General features: G+C 38.8%; 1 protein-coding gene across 4 annotated transcripts in view; it reads left to right on the top strand.

Annotated features, from left to right (window-relative positions):
* LOC115223971 (alpha-1,6-mannosylglycoprotein 6-beta-N-acetylglucosaminyltransferase A-like) overlaps positions 1-23606 on the top strand; it is a 125450-nt gene that overhangs the window by 72086 nt on the left and 29758 nt on the right. For all 4 annotated transcript variants that reach the window (XM_036512729.1, XM_029794734.2, XM_029794733.2 and 1 more), the window contains 6 exons: positions 2258-2416; positions 4675-4757; positions 8955-9044; positions 11530-11607; positions 14571-14741; positions 17706-17772. In XM_036512729.1, the coding sequence (XP_036368622.1) occupies positions 2258-2416; positions 4675-4757; positions 8955-9044; positions 11530-11607; positions 14571-14741; positions 17706-17772 (648 nt within the window). The remainder of the gene's footprint in view (positions 1-2257; positions 2417-4674; positions 4758-8954; positions 9045-11529; positions 11608-14570; positions 14742-17705; positions 17773-23606) is intronic.

A 23606-nucleotide genomic window follows, 5' to 3' on the forward strand; every position in this document is an offset into this window, starting at 1 on the left:
GTTGGTATCAAAAAGCAGCTTTGATCCATGATGTCAGTTGCTCCTGGTACTATTTCTGTTATCCAAACCAGCAATGGAGGAAGAAGACTTTGATATCACTACCTTTCTATACTCTATGTTTGTGTGTGTGTGTGGTGGTGGTGGTGGTGGTGGTGGTGGTGGGGTGTTATATATATATCATTTATATAGGGTGGCGAGCTGGCAGAATCGTTAGCACGTCGGGCGAAATGCTTAGCGATATTTCGGTTGCCGTTACGTTCTAAGTTCAAATTCCGCCGAGATCAACTTTGCCTTTCATCCTTTCGGAGTCGATAAATTAAGTACCAGTTATGCACTGGGGTCAATGTAACCGACTTAATCCGTTTGTCCCCTCTGTGTTTAGCCCCCTGTGGGCAATAAAGAAATATATATATCACTTTGTCAGAAAAAAAAAGGGGTTGTGGATGCTGCTCATGACCCTTTTTTTTCTAGTTTCTAAGACCAGCATGTGGGGAAAAGGAAGTTTTCCTAAGAATGGATGCCTAGCCTGCACACTGGCACCATACTGGGTGTAGTTACAGACATTCAAGGGACCAGGTGTTAGTATTAACCCAAGTCATGAATGAAGACCACTACTCAAGAATGGGAAAGATGAACTTCCACACACTTCCCTTCCATTATATTTCACTCAAAAGATTTAGGTCTACTTGAAGCTATTGTAGAAGACTCTTGCCCAAGAGGCTTCACATTGGAATTGAACCCTAAAGCATGTGGTAGACCTCTTAATTACATAGTTATAATCTTGCTCAGATTTGTGTCATAAATGGTAAACCTACCCTCACAAAATCGCAAGAGTTGCAAACTTTTTTCCATTCCATGCACTATGGCACAATATTTCCTGATAGCATTTAGAATTTTCTGCTGTGGCTAAAATTAATATCCTAGACTAAAATATTTCAATCATTTAACGTAGATAGTATGGATTATATTAGTCCTTCTTCCTTCTGGTGATTTGTTAATTCCAGTTGTGCAGGCATCTGCTTTATTGCAGTTTTATTATTCACCAAATATACCAAGTATCAACACATCTACTGAGAATATAGTGACATATCCAGTTCCAGAAATATTATATTAAAAAAAATCTTTATCTCTGTTTCTTTCCTTTCAGCTGTATTCACCCCACTTAACCCTACATATATTTAACATAGTCTTACATATATTTAACATAGTCATCTTCACCACTCCTTGTATCAAAATTAATTCTTACTCTCCTGGGAACAATTAACTAAAAGTGAACAGCAAAGAAGTTACTGCATTTGACCTGTATTTCGCACATTGATAACATGAACATTGCTAGCTCTGTCTAAAACAGCTGGTAATATATCATTCATTTTATTATTGTTAGTTGAGATTTTTGTTACCTGTAGGTTCATCCTTACATCAAACAATCCATTTCTTCCCAGTTATTTTTTCTAGTTTCTAAGACCAGCATGTGGGGAAAAGGAAGTTTTCCTAAGAATGGATGCCTAGCCTGCATATTGGCACCATACTGGTGTGTGGTGGGGTTATATATATCACTTTGTCAGAAAATAAAAGGGGTTGCGGATGCTGCTCATGACATTTTTTTTCTAGTTTCTAAGACTAGCAGTATCGCCCGGCATTGCTCGGGTTTGTTTCGACCCTTTAGAATTGGAATTTTTGTAAAGTAAAAATTTTGCATCATGTAGCTTGTTATTCTCTTTAAGTGAACATTTTTCTGGTTGAAATACACCGAAAAATGGCGACACAACAGTAAAAAAATTGTAAAAAAATAGGGATTTTCATAGAAAAAAGCACCTTTTTAATGTAAGTAATTTTTGGTGTTAACATAGTCCAATTTGAATTTTTTCTTCTACAGAAGGAAGAGCAAGCCTTCTTCTATCATACTCTCAATTTTGGTGAACTTGCGCTGCAGGGTCTCGGAGGAGATAGTGTTAGTTGAAGGCTACCAAACCTGCCACACACAGACAACTTCAGCTTTATATATAGAGTTGAATTATAGTGCACAATATATCTTGAGCCTAGAGGTCACTGCATCTTGTCTGTGATGCTGTTTTCCAAAATAGATTAACTCTGGCTATAATTGGGTAGAGTATTGGCTAAAAGCACAGCACAACATCAATGAACGGCTTTGAATCTATAGCTTATAAATCTATCAGCTCTACTCACATCGCTGTATATTTTATCCTCACTTTTTCTCTCTCAGATATATTTTTCTCTCTCTGTGTTTTGCTGTTAGATCTGAAGAAAACAATTGCTGTACTGCTGGAAAACATGCTGAATCGCCTTGATAAAATGGAAACTTTACTTAACTACCTCATGCCAAACCAGTCCCTTGCCTACAGAAACAACTTATCATTTAATCTCATATCCCAGAATTCCTATTTGAATGCTAAAGGTAGGTCGATCAGTGCATCATTTACCTCAGTTCTAATTCTATCCTTCTTTTGTTTTTCCTTTCACATATAACAATATTATGATGATACTCATGATGATGATGATGATGATAATTATATAAATTAATAATCTTATATAGACTAATAGCTGTATTGAGTGAATTGATGTCTAGTATAAACTAATCCTTTATGCAAATTAATAATTATATTGCGTCAATGACTTATGAGTAATTAATTTTTAGTCTCATCTTTTTACATTGTGAGTTCAAACCATGCTAGAATTGACTTTGTTCTTCATCGTTTGTGGGTCAATAAAATAACTACACGTCAATCAAATACTATGGTTGATATAGTCCACCGTTCTCCCCACAACAGAATTATGGTTTTGTGCCTATATCAGAAGTCTTTAATTACTTGTAAGCTAAGTAAATTGACAATTATTTCAAGAGAATGTAAAATCAGAAGTTGTACATTATGTTTAACCCTTTAGTGTTCAGATTACTCTGTTAAATGTAATGCTTTTTTATTGAAATTGTTTTGAATTAATCATGCATTACCTTATAGCTTTGAGGTTTCAATGATGTGATTGTTTATTTTTAGAATGTCACTGTAGGTTAGGTGTGAGAGGCTAGATATGGCCAGTTTGAATATAAAATATGTAGAATATATTGGGCCGGATTTGGCCAGTTTAACCCTTTAGTGTTCGCATTATTCTACCAAAATTAAGGTTTTTTCATCCATATTGCCTTGAACTAATCAGGCATTATCTTGTAGCAATGAGATTTTGATGAGGTAGCTGTTAATTTTTTAAATGATATTGTAGGGTTAGTGTGAGAGACCAGATCTGGCCATTTTGAACATAAAACAGGGAGAATACTTATGGTCGGTTTAAATGCTAAAGGGTTAAACACTAAAGGGTTAAGTTGATGTAACGAAGGGCCAAGATACATTGGCATAATGTTCTTCAGATGTCTAAAATAGTGTGGAGAGGAAAGGCAAAATGGTCATTGATGTCCATGTCCTCTGCAGGAACTCTTAATGATTGCAATGCTGAATCATCATCATCGTTTAATGTCCAGTCTCCATACTGGCATGGGTTACATGATTTGACATGGCGCTGGCTAACAGAGAGCTGTCCAGACTCCAACTGTCTGTTGTGGCATGGTTTCTATGGCTGGATACCTTCTTAACACCAACCACTTAACAGGGTGTGCAGGGTGCTTTTTGTACATCACTGTCATGAGTACATTTACACAGCATCAGCACAGGTGTGTTAACGCAGCACCGGCACAGGTGCTTTTTAAGTGACTCCAGCACCTGAAAGGACAAGCCTGTATGTGTGAAAGACAGCGATTTTACTTAGCTTGATGTGTCTTTCTCAAGTACAGCAAATTACCACATCTCCCGGTCTCTTGCCATTTCCTCAGTGAGGCCCAGTGTCCAAAGATCCTGTCTCACCATTTTGTCCCATGTATTCCGGGTCCACCCCTTACACAGGTACCCTCTACAATTAGAGCTTAGCACTTCTTTATGCACCTATTTCTTTACTACCCACAAGGGGCTAAACATAGAGTGGACAAACAAGGACAGACAAAGGGATTAAGTCGATTACATCGACCCCCAATGCGTAACTGGTACCTAATTTATCGACCCCGAAAAGGATGAAAGGCAAAGTCGACCTCGGCGGAATTTGAACTCACAACGTAATGGCAGACGAAATACCGCTAGGCATTTTGCCCGGCATGCTAACGTTTCTGCCGGCTCGCCGCCTTATGCACTTCTTTATGCACCTGTCCTCACCCATACGCATCACATGACCAAACCAGCACACCCATCTCTCTTGCACAAAACATCTGATGCCACTTACACCTAGTTTTCCTCTCAGATCATTTACACTGTTGTGCATGCACACTGACATGTGAGATGAATATGAATTAGATTTGAAAGTGGTGAGCTGGCATGGTCGTTAGCACACTGAGCATGATGCTAAGTAGCATTTCATCTGTCCTTATGTTCTGAGTTCAAATTCCACCAAGGTCAACTTTGCCTTTCATCCTTTCAGGGTCAATAAAATAAGTACCAGTTGATATAATTGACTTACTTCCTCCCCTGAAAACTGTTGGCATTGTGCCAAAATTTGAAAGCAATATGTATTAGATTTGGTTTGGTAGAAATTCATGACTCAAAGAGACACACGTAAAATAACAGCTAACTAGAATTCGTTCCTACAGAAATATTCAAATTTTAAATTTATTTCCAGATATTCTTGCAGGAAAAGTTGAAAGCTGTACTTTGTCGCCAAGTGATAAAATTTCCCATCCATTTTGCACTGGAAAACTTGAGGTAAATTGTCAACCATTCTTACCTGTACACACTTCATCATTATCTGGATAGAACTGTTTTATAGAACAGCTTCCTCAAATATTCTTTTCATTTCCATGGTCTGAGATGTGAGGTATTTAAATAATAATAATAATAATAATAATAATAATTGTGTACAGTGCTCAGGTGCACTACAACTCATCTAAAGTGTATATATAATCAGGTGTAGTTTCGGCGGATTTCGGAAAGCATGAGGGCCTTAAAGGATGCAGTGTCATGGCAGTCAACAACTGACGCAGGCAGTTCATTCCATGCTTCAGCAACTCTGAGCGTGAAAAAATGTTTCCGTAATATAACTTCACATGTAAATTCTGAACAAGTACTATATATATATATATATGTATACACACACATACACAATCATATATAATAATAATGAAATTATCGTATACAGTGCTCAGGTGCACCACAACTTGTCAAAAGTGCATATAAAGCATATGCAGTAATGTACAAATGTCTGGAAAGCGAACAATGTATGAGTCAGATACATGCTTCCGTGTGTGTATGGAGGGGAGAAAATCAGGTGTAGTGTTGACGAATCTCAGAAAGCATGGAAGTTTTGAAGGATGCAGTGCTCTGACAACTAACAACTGATGCCAGCAGTTTGTTCCAAGCTTCAGCAACTCTTAGCGTGAAAAAATGTTTCTGAAAGTCATGGGAGCTGTGCTGTTTTCTGACTTTGTAAACATGTTCACGGGTGTTAGACGGGTGGAGTTTGAAAAAATGCTCAGAGTTATTGTTTGTAAGATGGTTAATAATTGTATGGGTGTATATACAGTAATGCCTCAATATATGAGTTAATTTGCTCATAAAGAGGAAACTCATAAAGCAGAGCAATAATTTCCCATAGTAGCAATGTTATAAGTCATAATTTGTTTCCAGATAAATATTTTACCTATAAAATTTATAATACTCATGAATAAATGACAATAAAACAAAATAGAATGTAAAGAATATTTTATGCAAAGTAAAAAGAATGTGAAGACCATTTATAATCATTTTCTGCATCACTTTCATTTATGCTAGACTTTCACAAACTGTTACTTGTAGACCCGATTGCCAATTCACTAACACTCATAGATGGACTTGTAGATTTCTTAGTCTAGGGTTGTTTGCTTAGAAGAAGCTTTTTTTCATTCTCTATAAATTTCTCAGTAATACGCAGAAGCATTTGTTATGGTAATAGAAGCTTTTGCACTTCATTCAAAATTTGGATCTTCTGCTTGAAAAATTTCAGTTCACTATACAAAGTGAGCTGAAAAATAAAACTTTCAAACCCAGAGTCTCATAAAGTGAGTTATTACTCTGTGTGTGTGTGTGTGTGTGTGTACATACATACACACATACCTTATAATTTTCAGTCAATGTGTGTGTGTGTACATACATACAGTGAGGGCGCGTGGCTTAGTGGTTAGGGCATTTGGCTCATGATCGTAAGGTTGTGAGTTCAATTCCCGGCGACGCGTTGTGTCCTTGAGCAAGACACTTTATTTCACGTTGCTCCAGTCCACTCAGCTGGCAAAAATGAGTTGTACTTGTATTTCAAAGGGTCAGCCTTGTCACTCTCTGTGTCACGCTGATTATCCCCGAGAACTACGTTAAGGGTACACATGTCTGTGGAATGCTCAGCCATTTGCACGTTAATTTCACGAGCAAGCTGTTCCGTTGATCGTATCAGCTGGGACCCTCGTCGTCGTAACCGGCGGAGTCTTTTAACATACATACACACACACATGCATCACTAAGCCATGTATACACGCGCACACACACACACGCATGCCACATCTGATGGACCTCCCTGTTGAAGATGACATATGAGTGTCCAGCTTTTGCTGAATGGCCCCCACATAGGCTCGGCCTCTCTATCAAATTGATGTTGTCTGAACAGGTGCGTAGTGTACCACATGTATATAGTTCAATCCGAATGGACATTTAATATTCTGTCATTATATTATATTATATTATATTACTATAAGATTGTAAACAGAGCAATGTGAAATGAAGTGCTTTGCTCAAGAACACAATGCACCACCCAGTCTAGGAATTGAAACCACAATTTTACGATCATGAGTGCAACACCTTAACCTCTAGACCATGCACCCTCATATATATATATGTGTGTGTGTGTGGAAGCGCGTGGGGCCATCTCATTTAATGAATTTGGCAGAACACTTAATAAAGATTTATTACTATTTAGTTCTGAGATTAGTTCTGATTAAACTGACTGTATGATTAAAGACATTCCATCCATGAAACATACCTTATAATTTTCAGTCAATGTAGCCACTACATAATGTGTGTGTGTGTGTGTGTGTGTGTGTGTGTGTGTGTGTGTGTGTGTGTATCAAAACAGAAAAACTGGTAAACATTTTTTGGTAATATTTTTCTGCATTACATATGTTTCATAACTAATGGGAACCACAGAGGTATACATGTAGTAAAAACATGTAAGATGTCTGATATTAATAATCCTTCTCTATGTTCCTCTCTAACTCTGATTCCCAATTAATAACCAGTTCTATATATATATATATATATAGCCGGCCGTATGCTAGAAACAGATCATCAACGATCAAACTACAAAGGAAATTCTCTAGAGGAAAAATTCAGCGAACACCAGAACCAAATTTGGCAGGCAGGACAGATGAAAATTTATATAAAAAACAGACTTAAATGCATACCTCGATTTCGGCCTTTAACAAAAGAATTACATAATTCAAATGTCCGTGACTTCATCAGTGCATTTGGTCAGTGTAAATGCAAACTGAAAAATTAACCCCAGTTTTCTGTGCCAAGACAGACACGTGCTTAGTTTTACCGATTACATTAGTGATAAAATTTCAAATGTCTTGGTTATGGTGCGCTAAGAAATTCCTGAAGCGAAGGGCTGCAGTGAATAATTCACTGCGGTTAGTGCTTACTACTAGGGAACGTATTTATTTCAATATTTAAATAATGAGGGAGATAAATTAATATTAATTTTAATATCAATTTAAAACCAGTAGTCCAGCATACAAAAAATCTGAGAAGTCAGAGAAAATTCTAGAATTTTCTCTGACTACCAAATTCACTCGCAAGGCTTTGGTTGGCCTGAAACTATAGTAGAAGAGACTTTCTCAATGTGCCATGCAGTGGAACTGAACGCAGACCCATGTGGTTGGGGAGCAATCTCCTTACCACACAGACACATCTGCATCTATATATGGAAGGACATGAATGTAAATGGAGGTTAAATTCTTCTGACTGTTAATTACAAGCAAAGATCTAAAGAGATTTTAATGAATTTGGCAGAACACTTAATAAAGATTTATTACTATTTAGTTCCGAGATTAATTCTGATTAAACTGACTGTATGATTAAAGACATTCCATCCATGAAACATACCTTATAATTTTCAGTCAATGTAGCCACTACATTATCTGACAAATCCTTCCTTTTATATGTTGGTAAGAGATGGTTTGAAGGAAATCTAGTGGCTCTTCTAGGATTGAGTCAACTACATATACCGTATTTTAACATGTAAAAGGAACCCCTTTTTGTCAAAAATAAGGTTTAAAAAATATATAGGAGTGTCTTATACATGGATCGTTAGCCACTACACACATTTTTTTTCTCTCCTTATTTTTTTTGTGTCCCTTTCTGTAGAAGAGCGTAGGCTCGAAACGTAAAAGACTTTTTCTATTCCTGAGCGTTATACTAATACATCTGTTTGTTTTGTACACCACCTGTCTTCATCTTTTGTTTTTTTTCGTAAACTCTCCCTATATATATATATATATATATATATATATATATATATATATGATAGATCATTAGCCACTACACACATTTTTTTCTCTCCTTGTTTTTTCTGTGTCCCTTTCTGTAGAAGAGCGTAGGCTCGAAACGTAAAAAATATTTTTCTATTCCTGAGCGTTATACTAATACATCTGTTTGTTTTGTACACCACCTGTCTTCGTCTTTTGTTTTTTTTCGTAAACTCTCCCGATTGTGTTATAATCCCTTACAAAACCTTTTTTTCAAAATTTTGAAGCCCCAAAATTAGGGGGTTCCTTATACACATTAAAATATAGTATATATGCTTTTTGTTTAGTAATTGATAAATGTTGCCGATCCCGTAATTAAAACTATTAATTTTTTTTTTTTTCTCTTTTCAAGTGGATGCGACGTATGTGGAAAACCCATCCATGTTATAAACTTTATGGTGTTGACGGTACAGAATGTTCTTTCCTGATGTATCTCAGTGAGGTGAGTTATCGCAGTTGTTTCATGCCTTTTTCTGAATGTATATGGAATTCTAAAACTGCTTTTAAGACTATATGTATGTGTGTGCTTTTTATAGATGGTCTGTCTGTTTATACCAATGTTTTAGATAGTGAGATATATCTCATGGTCATTCATGACTAAAGGGAGTTCTTCACATATGTATATATATATATATATATCATCATCATCGTTTAGCGTCCGTTTTCCATGCTAGCATGGGTTGGACGGTTCAACTGGGGTCTGTGAAGCCAGAAGGCTTCATCAGGCCCAGTCAAATCTGGCAGTGTTTCTACGGCTGGATGCCCTTCCTAATGCCAACCACTCCGTGAGTGTAGTGGGTGCTTTTTACGTGCCACCCGCACAGGTGCCAGACAGAGCTGGCAAACGGCCACGAACGGATGGTGCTTTTTATGTGCCACCGGCACGGGGCCAGGCGAGGCTGGCAATGGACACGAACGGATGGTGCTTTTTACGTGCCACCGGCACGAGGCCAGTCGGGGCGGCGCTGGCAACAGTCGCGAAACGGATATATATATATATATATATACCATCATCATCATCATCATTGTTTAACGTCTACTTTCCATGCTAGCATGGGTTGGACGATTTTGACTGAGGGCTGGCAAACCAGATGGCTGCACCAGGCTCCAATCTTGATCTGGCAGAGTTTCTACAGCTGGATGTCCTTCTTAACACCAACCACTCCGAGAGTGTAGTAGGTGCTTTTTACGTGCCACCAGCACGGGGGCCAGTCAGGTGGTACTGGCAATGACCTCGCTCGAATCTTTTTACACGTGCCACCAGCATAGGTGCCAGTGAAGCGATGTTGGTAACGATCATGCTCGAATGGTGCCCTTTTACATGCCACGGGTATGGAAGCCAGTTGGCTGCTCTGGCAATGATCACGCTTGGATGGTGTTCTTGGCACCCTACTAGCACAGGCATAATTGCCAGTAAGGCGACGCTGGTAATGATCATACTCGAATAGCCACTCTGTCAACGATCACACTCATATGGTGCTCTTTGTACCCCGCTAGCACAGATGCCAGTCATCGAATTGATTTTGATTTCACTTGCCTCAACAGGTCTTCGCAAGCAGAGTTTAGTGGCCAATGAAGGAAAAGGTATACATAAGTGGGCTGGTTACACCCCTGGCATAGGTCACGGGTTATGGTCTCATCTGGCTTGCCGGATCTTCTTGAGCACAGCATATATATATATATATATATATATATATACATATAGATATAATGAGATTAATGAAGATGAGGAGAATGAAGATTTGCACATACAATTTTATTTAACTATTTTGTGTTCAGAATACTCTGTCAAATGTAATGCTTATTTATTCACCTTCTTTTGAATGAATCCTGCATTATCTCATAGCTTCAGGATTTCAATGATGTGATTATTTATTTCTAGAATGACATTGTAGGCTAGGTATGAGAAGTTAGATCTAGCCAGTAAAACAGGTAAAAATATATTGGTCAGATATGGTCAGTCTAAATGCCAAAGGGTTAGTTTGTCTCCCAGTCTATCACCATGAGGTGGTTCTCAGCTGCATTTAGAAGTTTGTTTTCATGTAAGCATTAAGGCATTAGTTTAATAGTGATGGTCTTTGTATTGTTATCATCATCACTGCCACCATCACCACCAGCAGCCTTTTTGCTGTTGTTTAACCATAGGTAAGCTGTAAACAAACAGACTTATGATCAAAGGCATTCTAGCCATGCCCATCCCATCTTATTTCCAGTTATCATATTTAGGAATACATTATCCAATGTGTTCTTCCTTTCTTTTGGAATGGTAAGGTATCTTTAGAGGAAATTTGGCTGCCATTTCCAGCAGATTGAGAAATCCTGTAGAGGCACCCTCATTGAAACTGTCACTGGACCATAGTATTAGTTAGCTACTGAGAGGTTTCGTATTCAATTTTATTGTTTAAAATAACTTCTATGTGCTGCCTTCTAATTTTTGTTGAGTTCTACATCAAATCATCATCATCATCATCATCACCGTTTAGCGTTCGCTTTCCATGCTAGCATGGGTTGGACGGTTCAACTGGGGTCTGGGAAGCCAGAAGGCTGCACCAGGCCCAGTCTGATCTGGCAGTGTTTCTACGGCTGGATGCCCTTCCTAACGCCAACCACTCCATGAGTGTAGTGAATGCTTTTTACGTGCCACTGGCACAGGTGCCAGGCGAGGCTGGCAAACGGCCACGATCGGATGGTGCTTTTTAAGTGCCACTGGCACAGAGGCCAGGCCAGGCTGGCAAACGGCCACAATCGGATGGTGCTTTTTACGTGCCACTGGCACAGAGGCCAGGTGAGGCTGGCAATGTTATCGTTAATCCCTTCTGCTACGTTGTATGATGTAATGTGTTGTAAATCCATGATCAAGCATGGTATTTTAAAGATAATCATTTTCATATATACTATTTAAATTATGAATATTTTCTTTCCAATAGGTTGAAATGTGGTGTCCCAGTAAGAGCTGGAGAGGAAACTTAACTGAGAATCATCGTCGCAAAATATCTACAGTTTATGTAAATAACATTAATATATCTTTTTTTTACTATTTTATGCATTTATAACTTATATTTCTTCCATTGCCTTACTTCATAAGAACCTGAATTTCTTTAACAATAGTAGCATATGAATGCAGTTAAGGTCAAAATCTTGATGTAAGCATTTGATTTAGTTTCTGGTTTGGAAGCAGAGTGTTACAAACAGTAGCAGGGTAAGAACGTTGGACATAAGAAGCATCGGATGTAGTGTGCAAGAGAGACGTTTGCGCTGGTATGGTCGTGTACTATGGATGGATAAGAAGAGCTATTTGAAGAAGTGCCACTCCCAAACAGTTGAAGGAATCCGAGGTAGAGGTAGACCCAGAAAGACATGGGATGAGATAGCAAAGCATGACCTTTGAATGTTGGGCCTTACAGAGGCAATGATAAAAGACCGAGACCTCTGGAGACATGCTGTGATCGTGAAGACCCGGCAAATAAAGTGAGTTTACAGCTGTATCCTACACCAGTTTTGCATAACCAGCTCCAGCCGCAGCCCATTCAAAAGTACCTTCGATCGTAGGGCGACCTGCTGTGCTTGAAGAGACCTATTGAGTCAAGTACATCAACATCAAAATGAAAATCAAATGGAAATTGTAGTCGTGATACCTGTGCCAATGGCACGTAAAAAGCACCATCCAAATGTGGCTGATACCAGCACCGCCTTGACTGGCTTCTGTGCCCGTGGCATGTAAAAAGCACCAACCAATCGTGGCTGTTGCCAGCCACCCTTGGCCCCTGTGCCAGTGGCATGTAAAAAGCACTCACTACACTCACAGAGTGGTTGGTGTTAGGAAGGGCATCCAGCTGTAGAAACACTGCCAGATCAGACTGGAGCCTGGTGCAGCCTCCTGGCTTCCCAGACCCCAGTCAAACCGTCCAACCCATGCTAGCATGGAAAACGGACGTTAAACAATGATGATGATGATTGGCAGATGAAATGTGACTAGATTGTCTTACTATAGACTTGTCTGGTCTGTGCCACCTTGAAAAAAAAGTAGATATAAAAATAAGCCTTCACTCAGACTTAGCAACTGTCTATGATCCCAGGTCTTGAGCTGTGAGTCATGTCCTTTCTTTGATTTCTATTGCAATAACCCAATAGCCCCAACTCCTGCCTATTTCCTGGCTATACTTCACATCACTTTATCCCTTTAGTGTTCAGATTATTCTGCCAAATATATTACTTATTAATTCATACTGTTTCAAATTAATCAAACATTTATCTTGTCACTTTGAGAGTTTGATAATGTGATGGTTTCTTTTTGGAATGACATTATAGGGTAGATGGGAGAAGCCAGGTCTGGCTGGTTTATACATAAAACAGGTAGAATAATTTGGCCAGATATGGCTGGTTTAAGGCAGTGAGCTGACAGAAATGTTAACACGACAGGCAAAATGCTCAGTGGTATTTCATCGGCGAGCTGGCTGAATCGTTAGCACGCCGGGCGAAATGCGTAGCCGTATTTCGTCTGCCGTTACGTTCTGAGTTCAAATTCTGCCGAGGTTGACTTTGCCTTTCATCCTTTCAGGGTCGATAAATTAAGTACCAGTTACGTACTGGGGATCGATGTAATCAACTTAATCCGTTTGTCTGTCCTTGTTTGCCCCCATCTGTGTTTAGCGCCTTGTGGGTAGTAAAGAAATAGGTATTTCATCTGCCATTACATTCTGAGTTCAAATTCCGCCGAGGTTGACTTTGCCTTTCATCCTTTCGGGGTCGATAAATTAAGTACCAGTTATGTACTGGGGATCGATGTAATCGACTTAATCCGTTTGTCTGTCCTTGTTTGTCCCCATCTGTGTTTAGCCCCTTGTGGGTAGTAAAGAAATAGGTATTTCATCTGCCATTACATTCTGAATTCAAATTCCCCCGAGATCGACTTTGCCTTTCATCCTTTCAAGGTCAATAAATCAAGTACCAGTTACGCACTGGGGTCGAGGTAATCGACTTAATCCCTTTATCGGTCCTTTTTTGTCCCCTCTATGTTTACCCCCTTGTGGGCAGTAAAGAAATAAGATATAGCTGGTTTCAATGCTAAAGGGTCAAACTGTAAATACATATGTCTCATCATTAGGTGGGTTATACTACTAAAAAAACTTGAGGGAATTCTTTGTTGGCATGCCATTCAGAAAGTCTGCAGTTTGTCCATGATTGCTTTAGATTCAGGTGCTGAGTGTTCGGATGCAGTTGCTTGTTTTCAGTCTGTGTTAACATTCTTTCTTAAATGCTGCCTTGTAATGTTATTTCATGTTACTAACTGTTCATACCTAATTTCTAAGTTTAACCCTTTCGTTACCAACCCGGCTGAAACCGGCTCTGGCTCTGTGGTACAAATATCTTATTTTCATAAGTTTTGAATTAAAATCTTCCACCAAACCTTAGTTACAATTTATGTTCCTAACATCAGCTTAATTATAACTAAGTTATTTTACTAAATTCTTTGTTATATTTAAAGTAATTGAAAGAAACACAGAGCATCTCAAAATAAATACAGTAACAAAAGGGTTAATTATTAATTAATAGTCTCTAATTATGGCACAGTGGTTGCAGTTTTGAGGATCAGGGTTAAGTCAATAAAATCACCACCATTACTTGACTGGTACTTTATTTTTATTCATTTCTAATTAATGAAATTCTTAAGAATCGTTAGCATGCTGGGCAAAATGCTTTGTGGCATTTCATCCATCTTTATATTCTCAGTTCAAATTCTACCAAAGTTGACATTACCTTACATCCTTTTGAGCTCAATAAAATAAGTACCAAGTTGAGTACAGAGGTTGATATAATCAACTTACCACTCCTCCAAATTTGCTGACCTTGTGCCAAAATTTGAAAGCAGTTAATGAAATACTTGAAGTTCCAGATTGATGCCATTCCCGTATATATTGTAAATTCTTCAGCTCACCTAATTTGTGGTATTTTTGTTTCCTCCACCCAGGCCAATGTTACAACTAATATTGAACAGTTAATGAGTCTGTTGGTTGATCCAAATGAAAGGCAGGGATATGCTTTTATACGTATGAGGATCCAGCGAATGTGGCAGAAATGGATAGAAGCCATCAAATCCCTTCTCAAGAAACAAAACTTGAATAAAAGACCTAAAAAACGTGTAAGTATTGGTTAAGAAATTTTTACATTTTCAGCTAGTCTTTCACACTATTATCCACTATAAAATAAAGCAACTGTATACACACACACACACACACACACACACTTTATTTGTATATACACTCACCTACCTTTATATATATACACACATTTGTATATGCACACATCTGTAATTGTATATACACATAACTATATTTGTATATACAATGTGGAGGCGCAATGGCCCAGTGGTTAGGGCAGCGGACTCGTGATTGTAGGATCGCGGTTTCGATTCCCAGACCGGGCGTTGTGAGTGTTTGTTGAGTGAAAACACCTAAAGCTCCATGAGGCTCCAGGGGGAGGGGGGGGCAAGCCCTTCTGTTCCCATTCGCCACAACTTTCACTCACTCTTTCTTCTGTTGGCTTGCTCACTTAGCCAGCAGGGTAGCATCATTTGAAGGCTAAAACAATCCGAAGCGCATTGTGACCAGCGATGTGTAGCAACATCTGACAGCCTGATCAGTCATGGTGATCACGGTGATATTTGTATAAACACTCGCCTATAATTGTATATACATTATCATCATCATCAATAACATTTAACATTTATTTTCCATACAGATATGGGTTGGGCGCCTTGACAGGAACTTTGCAAGGCCAGGGTCTGCATAAAGTTCCATAGTTTGTTTTGACTTGGTTTCTACAGCTGGATACCCTTCCTAATGCCAACAACTTTACAAAGTGTATTGGGTGCATTTTATGTAGCACAGTTTCTATATTCACATCCAAACATCTGTGCATATACACCTACACACCTATAGCTGTATATATACATCATCATCGTCATTATCTAATGCCTGCTTTCCATGCTAGCAGGGGTTGGACAGTTTGACAGGAACTGGCTAAACAGAAGACAGCACCAGGCTTCTATGTCTGTTTTTGGCTTGGGTTTTTATGGTTGGATGTCCTTCCTAATGCCAACCATTCCACAGAGTGGACCGAGTGCTTTTTACATGACACCAGCACAGGTGAGGTCAGTTTTGGCATGGTTTTTACAGCTGGATGCCCTTCCAAATGCCAACCACTTTGCAGTGTGGACTGTATATATATATATATATATATATAGCTGGCTTCTTTCAGTTTCTGTATATTAAATCCACTCACAAGGCTTTGGTCAGCCTAAGGCTATAGCAGAAGACACTTGCCACATAGTGGGACTGAACCGGGAACCATGTGGCTGCGAAGCAAGCTTCTTACCGCACAGCCATACATACACTGTCATATTTCCATATTTGTATATAGACACCTACAATTGTATATTTCTTTTTATTTATGCGCCCTTTCCAAGCCTAGCCAGGCTCATGGGCCTGGTTTCCCGGTTTCTATGGCGTATGTGTTACCCCCAGCTGGACGGTACGTCAGTCCATCGCAGCATTATTCAAGAAAAAAGAGAGAAAGTTGGGGGTGAAAGAGTACAACAGGGGTTGCCACCACCCCCTGCCAGAGCCTCGTGGAGCTTTTGGTGTTTTTGCTTAATAAACACACACAATGCCCGATCTGGGAATCGAAACCGCGATCCTCCGACTGCGAGTCCGCTGCCCTAACCACTGGGCCATTGTGCCTCTACATAATTGTAGATACACACATCTATATCTTGTATACATATACAGACATGTGTATGTGTGTATACATATAGATATATGTGTATATGAACCTATATATGTACGTATGCATAGCTTAGTGGTTAGGATAGTCAGCTCATGGTCGTAGTTGTCGTGAGTCTGATTACAGGTGGTATGTTGTGTCCTTGAGCAAGACACTTTACTTCACATTGCTTGAGTCCGCTCAGTTGACAAAAATGAGTAGTGCCTGTATTTCAGAGGGCTATCCTTGTCACATTATGCGTTATGCTGGATCTCCCTGAGAACTTTGTTAAGGGTACACATCTCTGTGGAGTGCTCAGTCACTTGCATGTGAACTTCATTAGCGGGTTTCGTGACCAAAGCCTTGTAAGTGGATTTGGTAGACAGAAATTGAAAGAAACTGAAAGGCAGCGAGCTGGCAGAAACATTAGCATGCCGGGCGAGATGCGTAGCCGTATTTCGTCTGCTGTTACGTTCTGAGTTCAAATTCCGCCGTGGTCGACTTTGCCTTTCATCTTTTCAGGGTCGATTAAATAAGTACCAGTTGCGCACTGGGGTCAACATAATTGACTTAATCCATTTGTCCCCTCTGTGTTCATCCCCTTGTGGGTAGTATCCCTTTGTAAAGGCGGTGAGCTGGCAGAAACGTTAGGAAGCCGGGCGAAATGCGTAGCCGTATTTCGTCTGCCATTACGTTCTGAGTTCAAATTCCGCCGTGGTCGACTTTGCCTTTCATCCTTTCGGGGTTGATAAATTAAGTACCAGTTACGCACTGGGGTCAATGTAATCGACTTAATACCTATGTCTATCCTTGTTTGTCCCCTCTGTGTTTAGCCCCTTGTGGGTAATAAAGAAATAGGTATTCTGTCTGCCGTTGCGTTCTGGGTTCAAATTCCGCTGAGGTCGACTTTGCTTTACATCCTTTCAGGGTTGATAAATTAAGTACCAGTTATGCACTGGGGTCGATGTAATCAACTTAATCCCTTTGTCTGTCCTTGTTTGTCCCCTCTATGTTTAGCCCCTTGTGAGCAATAAAGAGATAAGAAATTGAAAGAAATGAATTTGGTAGACAGAAACTGAAAGAAGCCTGTAGTGTGTGTTTGTGCCAAATAGTGTTGGTGTGTCTATGCCCCAGTAACTTCGCGGTTCAGTAAAAGAGATCGATAGATTAAGTACTAGGCTTAAAAGAAAAAATAAGTCATGGGATCGATTCATTCAACTAAACATTTTTGAAGGCAGTGCCCCACGATGTCCACAGTCTAATGACTGAAACAAGTAAAAGATAGAATTAAAGAAATCTAACTTTATAATCTGAATTTCATATTTCAATTGTTTATTTTCAGGTTTTAATCCATTTGGGTCTTCTTACTAAACAAACGGGCTGGAAGTTTGCCGAAATGCAGTTTAAAGGTAAGAGATTATGAAAGATTTAAAGGAATTCTGTTTGGATCACATTTATAATGTTTTAATTTGCTCTAAAAATCCAAGTGATGTTCTTTTATATGGATATGAAGAAAGCTGTGAATATTTGGTTATTTACACAAATCAACTGGGTTTATTGACTGCTTTAAATGGACACCACTTGTTGAGATGAACTGGAAAAGGACATTGTGTCAGTGTTGATGAGATAAAGACACATACACACCATTTGTAGATATTAGCTAAATAAACACACATGCACACACATACATTTTTCTGTCACACACACAGATGCATATACATATATTCTGCTCTTGGGGATCCAGAAAGACATGGGACAAAGTATTCAAGTCCAATCTCAAGACACTGAGCCTCACAAAGGAGATGACTAAGGACCAAGATATTTTTACATGACACTAGCACAGGTGAGGTCAGTTTTGGCATGGTTTTTACAGCTGGATGCCCTTCCAAATGCCAACCACTTTGCAGTGTGGACTGTATCATCATCATCATCATCATCATCATCGTTTAACGTCCGTTTTCCGCGCTAGCACGGGTTGGACGGTTTCGACCGGGGTCTGGGGAGCTCGGGACTGCCCCAGGCTCCAGTCTAGTCTGGCAGTGTTTCTACAGCTGGATGCCCTTCCTAACGCCAACCACTCCGCGAGTGTAGTGGGTGTTTTTTACGTGCCACCTGCACAGGTGCCAGAGGGGTCTGGCATCGGCCACGTTCGGATGGTGCTTTTTATGGGGGGGGGTGCAGAAATATAGGGGAGCACAGAAATATAGGGGAGCACCAGTGGGAGGGGTGGTTCAGAGGACAGGTACTAGGCAAGTAGAACATAGGATATCGAGAGAGGGGTAATGCATGGTGAAATAGCGTATTAAAGAGGGGGGTTCGTGGTGGGGGGGTGCAGAAATATAGGGGAGCACCAGTGGGAGGGGTGGTTCAGAGGACAGGTTCTAGGCAAGTAGAACGTAGGATATCGAGAGAGGGGTAATGCATGGTGAAATAGCGTATTGAAGAGGGGGGTTCAAAGAGTAGACACCTATAATGGTGGTGAGAGAAACGACATCCGGTATAGTTGGAGCAAAATAGAGATATCCGGTATTGGTGGTGGGGGTGGGCAGGGCGGGCGCGCCGCGAAGAATCGGCAGCCAATTTCTAATCAGCCCTGTAAGGGAGATAGATCTTAAATATCTATAACGATAACTAGTGAATTATACAGAATATGCAAAAACGAGGCGAGGCTGAAATAGTAAACAGAGTGGCGACTAGGGGGAACAGAATAATAATAATTAATAATAATAATAATAAATAGAGATACGGATGAATTAAAGTTCAAAGATTTCTTATCTTGGGATCACTTCGTTGACGGACAGACTTGGCAAAAGGAATTCGGAATCAAGAATGAAGCAGGTTACTAGCTTAAGTATGCATAGCCATGGCGGGGGGTAGGAATAGAGGAGTCCAGACAGACGACAATGTAAAAAGGGGAGGAGAAGAGAAGGGAAGAAAAAACCCCGCGAAGAATCGGCAGCCAATTTCTAATCAGCCCTGTAAGGGAGATAGATCTTAAATATCTATACGATAACTAGTGAATTATACAGAATATGCAAAAACGAGGCGAGGCTGAAATAGTAAACAGAGTGGCGACTAGGGGGAACAGAATAATAATAATTAATAAATAATAATAATAAATAGAGATACGGATGAATTAAAGTTCAAAGATTTCTTATCTTGGGATCACTTCGTTGACGGACAGACTTGGCAAAAGGAATTCGGAATCAAGAATGAAGCAGGTTACTAGCTTAAGTATGCATAGCCATGGCGGGGGGGGGGTAGGAATAGAGGAGTCCAGACAGACGACAATGTAAAAAGAGGGGAAGAGAAGAGAAGGGAAGAGAAAAACCCCGCGAAGAATCGGCAGCCAATTTCTAATCAGCCTGTAAGGGAGATAGATCTTAATATCTATAACGATAACTAGTGAATTATACAGAATATGCAAAAACGAGGCGAGGCTGAAATAGTAAACAGAGTGGCGACTAGGGGGATCAGAATAATAATAATTAATAAATAAATAATAATAATAAATAGAGATACGGATGAATTAAAGTTCAAAGATTTCTTATCTTGGGATCACTTCGTTGACGGACAGACTTGGCAAAAGGAATTCGGAATCAAGAATGAAGCAGGTTACTAGCTTAAGTATGCATAGCCATGGCGGGGGGTAGGAATAGAGGAGTCCAGACAGACGACAATGTAAAAAGAGGGGAAGAGAAGGGAAGAGAAAAACCCCGCGAAGAATCGGCAGCCAATTTCTAATCAGCCCTGTAAGGAGAGATAGATCTTAAATATCTATAACGATAACTAGTGAATTATACAGAATATGCAAAAACGAGGCGAGGCTGAAATAGTAAACAGAGTGGCGACTAGGGGGATCAGAATAATAATAATTAATAAATAATAATAATAAATAGAGATACGGATGAATTAAAGTTCAAAGATTTCTTATCTTGGGATCACTTCGTTGACGGACAGACTTGGCAAAAGAATTCGGAATCAAGAATGAGCAGGTTACTAGCTTAAGTATGCATAGCCATGGCGGGGGGTAGGAATAGAGAGTCCAGACAGACGACAATGTAAAAAGGGGGAAGAGAAGGAAGAGAAAAACCCCGCGAAGAATCGGCAGCCAATTTCTAATCAGCCCTGTAAGGGAGATAGATCTTAAATATCTATAACGATAACTAGTGAATTATACAGAATATGCAAAAACGAGGCGAGGCTGAAATAGTAACAGAGTGGCGACTAGGGGGATCAGAATAATAATAATTAATAATAATAATATAAATAGAGATACGGATGAATTAAAGTTCAAAGATTTCTTATCTTGGGATCACTTCGTTGACGGACAGACTTGGCAAAAGGAATTCGGAATCAAGAATGAAGCAGGTTACTAGCTTAAGTATGCATAGCCATGGCGGGGGGTAGGAATAGAGGAGTCCAGACAGACGACAATGTAAAAAGAGGGGAAGAGAAGGGAAGAGAAAAACCCCGCGAAGAATCGGCAGCCAATTTCTAATCAGCCCTGTAAGGGAGATAGATCTTAAATATCTATAACGATAACTAGTGAATTATACAGAATATGCAAAAACGAGGCGAGGCTGAAATAGTAAACAGAGTGGCGACTAGGGGGATCAGAATAATAATAATTAATAAATAATAATAATAAATAGAGATACGGATGAATTAAAGTTCAAAGATTTCTTATCTTGGGATCACTTCGTTGACGGACAGACTTGGCAAAAGGAATTCGGAATCAAGAATGAAGCAGGTTACTAGCTTAAGTATGCATAGCCATGGCGGGGGGTAGGAATAGAGGAGTCCAGACAGACGACAATGTAAAAAGAGGGGAAGAGAAGGGAAGAGAAAAACCCCGCGAAGAATCGGCAGCCAATTTCTAATCAGCCCTGTAAGGGAGATAGATCTTAAATATCTATAACGATAACTAGTGAATTATACAGAATATGCAAAAACGAGGCGAGGCTGAAATAGTAAACAGAGTGGCGACTAGGGGGATCAGAATAATAATAATTAATAAATAATAATAATAAATAGAGATATATATATATATATATATATATATATATATATATATATTATATATATATATATATATATATATATATATATATATACAGCTGGCTTCTTTCAGTTTCTGTATATTAAATCCACTCACATGGCTTTGGTCAGCCTGAGGCTATAGCAGAAGACACTTGCCACATAGTGGGACTGAACCTGGAACCATGTGGCTGCGAAGCAAGCTTCTTACCGCACAGCCATACACACATACATACACAGTCATATTTCCATATCTGTATATAGACACCTATAATTGTATATTTCTTTTTATTTATGCACCCTTTTCAAGCCTAGCCAGGCTCATGGGCCTGGTTTCCCAGTTTCTATGGTGTATGTGTTACCCCCAGCTGGACGGTACGCCACAGTAGAATTGTCTTTGATGTTGGTACCCTGTTAAAAGTGCCAAGTAATTCTGTGGAATGGTTTGCATTAGGAAGGGCATTCGGCTGTAGAAACCATGTCAGAAAAGACAATGGAGTCTGATGCAGCCCCTGGTTTTACCAGCTCTGGTCAAACCATCCAACACATACCAGCATGGAAAAGAGACATTAAATGATGATGATGACGACTTATATACATATATACACACACACACACACTCTGTAGACATGATCTAGTTTTATGTTGTTACTGAACTAGTTTGTAGATATATATTTTTATTTACATTGGAACTGATGAACAATAATATCAGGTTTGAAAAAGACAGTAATTGCTTTGCTATAAGGGTGAGAATGATGTAGGAATGTTTATAACACAAAATAGAATAATCTTACAAGCTGTTCTACTTTTCATACAAGATCAATGCACTTGCTCTACTGTGAAACAAAGCTAATGGGAAAACTTTTAAAAATTTTCTCTTTGATATTCATTGGCAAACGTTATTTCACACACACACACACACACACACACTGTGTTTAAACTAGGGCAAATAATGTACTTACACATACATGAGTGTATGTATATCTACATGCATGTGTGTGTGTGTGTGTGAGTATATATATATATAAATATATATATATATATATATATATTATATATATATATAATTGAGATAGGGGTTGTAAATGCAACCCTCCATGGGATAACATATATCTCCAATATACTGCTAGTGAAGTACCCAACAAAATTAATACATAAATGTTAATGATTGCGATGCAATTAATTCATTTACTGTATTATATGGGCAAAGGTAAAATGATTTACCACAAATTACTAATACAAGATAAGAAAATGGAGAAATACATCTAAATCAAATATCAATTACCAGATAATACTCAATCACATACTTTATTAAACCACCACATAAGAGACTGTAGGGTTAGATATAAAAAGCAGGACGAATCAGTGTACATAAAGGAATGTACATAAAAAAGTGTACATAAAAGAGTAATGTTGTATAATAATTAGAATATATATAAAAGAGAATATAAATATAAGTAAATATAAATATAAGTATACTTATATACTAAAGTATACTTATACTAAAGAGAATATAAGTATAAGTAAATATAAATATGTACACTTAATTTACACATCTAGCAGAGCATACTAGCCTCATTTCTCTTTAGCCTTCACATATCCTCATACAAATTTGTATTGATTAGTAGGTATGAAGTGGCCATTTGATTGACAGGTATGAAATTATTCTGATCCATAGATGTCCACAAGCTTCACTAGTTACAGCATAAACACAAACACAGCTGTCAGCTTAGCTTTCATGGTTACTGCAAAAACTAAATAATTCAATTTTTTTTAAAAATAGATTTATTATTGACTAGCAGCATAGCCCGGCGTTGCCCGGGTATGTAAGAGCCCCCTAGTAGGCAACGACTAATCCCAATCTAGTCCTTTCCCTCTAATTTCCTGCCAATTTGTGAAAGATGTTGTCGAAAATATGTCATCTTGAACTTGAATGCGATTTTCCAAAATGGCATGATTTTATCGATTTTTTTCTGATGGTAAGATATTGCATGGAAAACTAACATCAGAATTAAGTTTCTTAGGGTAACATTAAGCTTCACCATGAGTTTGGTGAAAATCGATTGCAAGTTGTGAAAACTACAACAGAAAATGTGTTGCATATAAAAAGCTTAGATTCTCGACCCCATGTCGAATTTATCGATTTTTTTCAGAACTGGGGGAACTTTTCAAAATTTTTGCTGCATTAGTTTTGAATTATGAC

The sequence above is a fragment of the Octopus sinensis genome, linkage group LG24 (assembly GCF_006345805.1).
Source record: "Octopus sinensis linkage group LG24, ASM634580v1, whole genome shotgun sequence".
Lineage (NCBI taxonomy): Eukaryota > Metazoa > Mollusca > Cephalopoda > Octopoda > Octopodidae > Octopus > Octopus sinensis.